Source organism: Lissotriton helveticus, chromosome 5_1, assembly GCF_964261635.1.
Source record: "Lissotriton helveticus chromosome 5_1, aLisHel1.1, whole genome shotgun sequence".
Lineage (NCBI taxonomy): Eukaryota > Metazoa > Chordata > Amphibia > Caudata > Salamandridae > Lissotriton > Lissotriton helveticus.
The window spans coordinates 543,952,647-543,955,488 of NC_136065.1; the positions used below are offsets into that span (position 1 = coordinate 543,952,647).

A 2,842-nucleotide genomic window follows, 5' to 3' on the forward strand; every position below is an offset into this window, starting at 1 on the left:
CGGTATAAGGGCCTTGCCAAGTAGCCAATAACTTCTTATCAGAAGAAGGGAGTAAAATCAGGACCTTGTCTCCTACCCTCAATTCCCTTGGCTGACTTGTTTTATCATACTGCTCTTTCTGTCTACTTTGTGCTTTGTCCATGTTTTGGTGCACTGTATCCCATAGGGTAGCTAAAGTTTCTTTGAGGGTCTGCATATATCCTAATAGCGGTTTCCCCTCATCCTCTTCCTCAGTCCACTGCTCAGCTGCCATGTCAAGTAAAGTACGGGGTTTTGTCCCAAACAACAGCCGAATGGAGAGAATCCCGTGGATTTCTGTTCGTGTGTCCTAATAGCAAAGAGTACCACAGGTAACTTTCTGTCCCAATCCTTCCCTGTCTCACTTATTAACTTCTTCAGGATGGTCTTAATCGTTCGGTTGTATCTTTCCACCAAACCGTCGGTTTGTGGGTGATAGACTGCCGTCCTAATCTGTTGAACTCCCAAAAGGGAACATACTTCCTTCATGAGCTTCGCCATAAAAGGAGTTCCCTGATCGGTCAACAATTCCAAAGGAAATCCTACTCGTGAGAAGAACGATATCATAGCCTGAGCCACAGTCAGCGTAGTCATGCTTGTCAGAGGTATAGCCTCCGGATATCTTGTTGCATAGTCCACTAGCACTAAGATATATTGATGCCCTCTGGCGGAAGGAATTAACGGACCTACGAGGTCCATTCCCACACGCTGAAATGGTACATCAATAATGGGTAAGGGACAAAGGGGTACTTTCTTGTCTCTGGAAGGATTTACCAACTGACATTTTGGACATGTAGCACAAAACCTCGCAGTTTCCCTATACACCCCTGGCCAGTAAAATCGATCCAGCAGATACTTCAAAGTTAACTCCTGCCGGTAGTGACCCCCACCCGTCTGGTTGTGGGCTAATTGCAAAGCTTGTTCCCGAAAAGCTACAGGTACCAATAACTGTTCTACTTTTCCAGTTGCTCCCTCACTCACTCGATACAGTAACCCTTGTTTTATGCAAAAATAGGGTCCTACCTTCTCTGAGACACTCTCTTGTACTTGACTCCAGGCATTCATGAGGGTGCTGTCATCTTTCTGAGCTGTACGGAAGCTTCGTGCAGGAGTATCTCCGTGCTCTGGGGAAGAAAGCAAACATGAAGCTAAGGACTGACATGCACTGTTATATCTCTCTTTGTCTCTTCTCTTCTCATTTTTGGATTTCTGCTCTCGGTCACTGGGTTGAACTATGTTTTCACTAACAAACGGAGCCTCCTGTAGCCATTCCGCTCTGGCTTCTTGTTTTGAGGCTTCCATTAGATAGTCATGAAATTTAGGCAGGTCTGTTCCTAACAAAATAGTTTCAGGAAGTCGGGGAACCACTCCCACTCTCCAGACTTGTGGATAACCGTCTATTTCAAGCAAGACCTCGGCTAAATGATATTCTTTAACGTCTCCATGTACACAGGACACTAGAACAGTCTCTCCCTCACACAGAGAATTCAGGGGTATCAAGTCTTGTGCTACTACCGTGTGGTGGCACCCGGTGTCTAACAGAGCATCAATAGGTTTCCCATTCAGTCTGATAGTTTTCTTGTACGTTATTCTACCTTGACCTGTGACCAACACTCGCCCTCGGGACCAACCCACTTCCATTGGTTCAGATCCATCATTGTTTAAGGGACAGTTACGGGATATATGTCCCCACTCGGCACATCTAAAGCATTGTGGTCCTACCTGAACAGGAGAGTTGGGTTTTGGAAAAGGTTTTGGTGGGGTTCTAATCGTAGGAAAGGGGCGTTTCTCTACATTATCATTGGAAGCTCGTGGGACAGGTTTGGGAAGTATAATGGGGGTCCTTCCAGCAGAAGCTTTGAAGTCGGGAGACCTGTGATATGCACAAGCTAGCTCGATAGCAAATTGGGAAGTTAATCCAGGATGTTGCTTTAACCAGGCTCTGGTATTCACCGGTAACGCCTCTAGATATTGTTCTAGAAAAACTTGTTCTGTAACCTCATCCATGGTGGCAGTACTAGGTTGTAGCCACCGGCTTCCCAAATCTCTGACTCTGTAAAATAATGCTCGGGGATTGTCACCTGTGACCCACTTCTCCTTACGAAAACGGGCCCTATAATATTCTTGGTCACACCCTAGTCTTTCGAGGATTGCTTTCTTTATCTCTGGGTAGGGAGTTACTCCAGCTGGATTAGCTGCTTGGTACGCAGCCTGTAGTTCCCCAGATAATAATGGTGCTATATATTGTCCCCACCTTTCTACCGGCCACGTAGCAGTGGTAGCAACCCTTTCAAAATTGGTAAAGAAGAAGTCAGGATCTTCTCCTTCTTGGAACTTTTGTAACACATTACCGGGAATATTGGGGTGGACCCGGGCATTAGAAATTACATCTGTAAGACGGAGGATAGCCGTGTCTTGCACTTTCTGGTTACTTGTTAACAATGTTGCTTGTTCTTTCAAAGCCGTCTGAAACGCCTCCCTTTCTTTTCGTGCATGCTCATTCTGCTGCTCAAACACTAACTGCAAATGTCTCTGACCCTCCACCAGCTGCGTTATCATATCTTGCACAGTCACTGGTTGCGTCATTTTGTATCAAATGGCGATATCCCACTTCTGACACCACTGTAAGCGTTTCTCTTCCTGGCGCTTAATTAACCCTTTCAAACAGTCATTGACAGTAGCAACATAAGCTTTTATTTCAGCGTTTTAACAGGATAAATCTTTCATAGAAACTCAGTAGCAATTCAACAAAGCATATCGGGCAGGGTCGCTGGAGTTCAGGGAAGCAGTTCTCGAATTCTCTTGTCTCGGGCTTACTCTTCCT

The 2,842-nt window shown here is 45.6% G+C and overlaps 1 protein-coding gene across 1 annotated transcript; it reads right to left on the reverse strand.

The window, feature by feature from the left end:
* Window positions 1-201: 201 nt before the first annotated feature.
* LOC144752513 (uncharacterized) lies at window positions 202-2,604 on the reverse strand. The gene has a single exon (XM_078640417.1). It carries the CDS (start codon window positions 2,602-2,604, stop codon window positions 202-204), a length of 2,403 nt encoding a protein of 800 aa, XP_078496543.1.
* Between the last annotated feature and the right edge of the window lie 238 nt (window positions 2,605-2,842).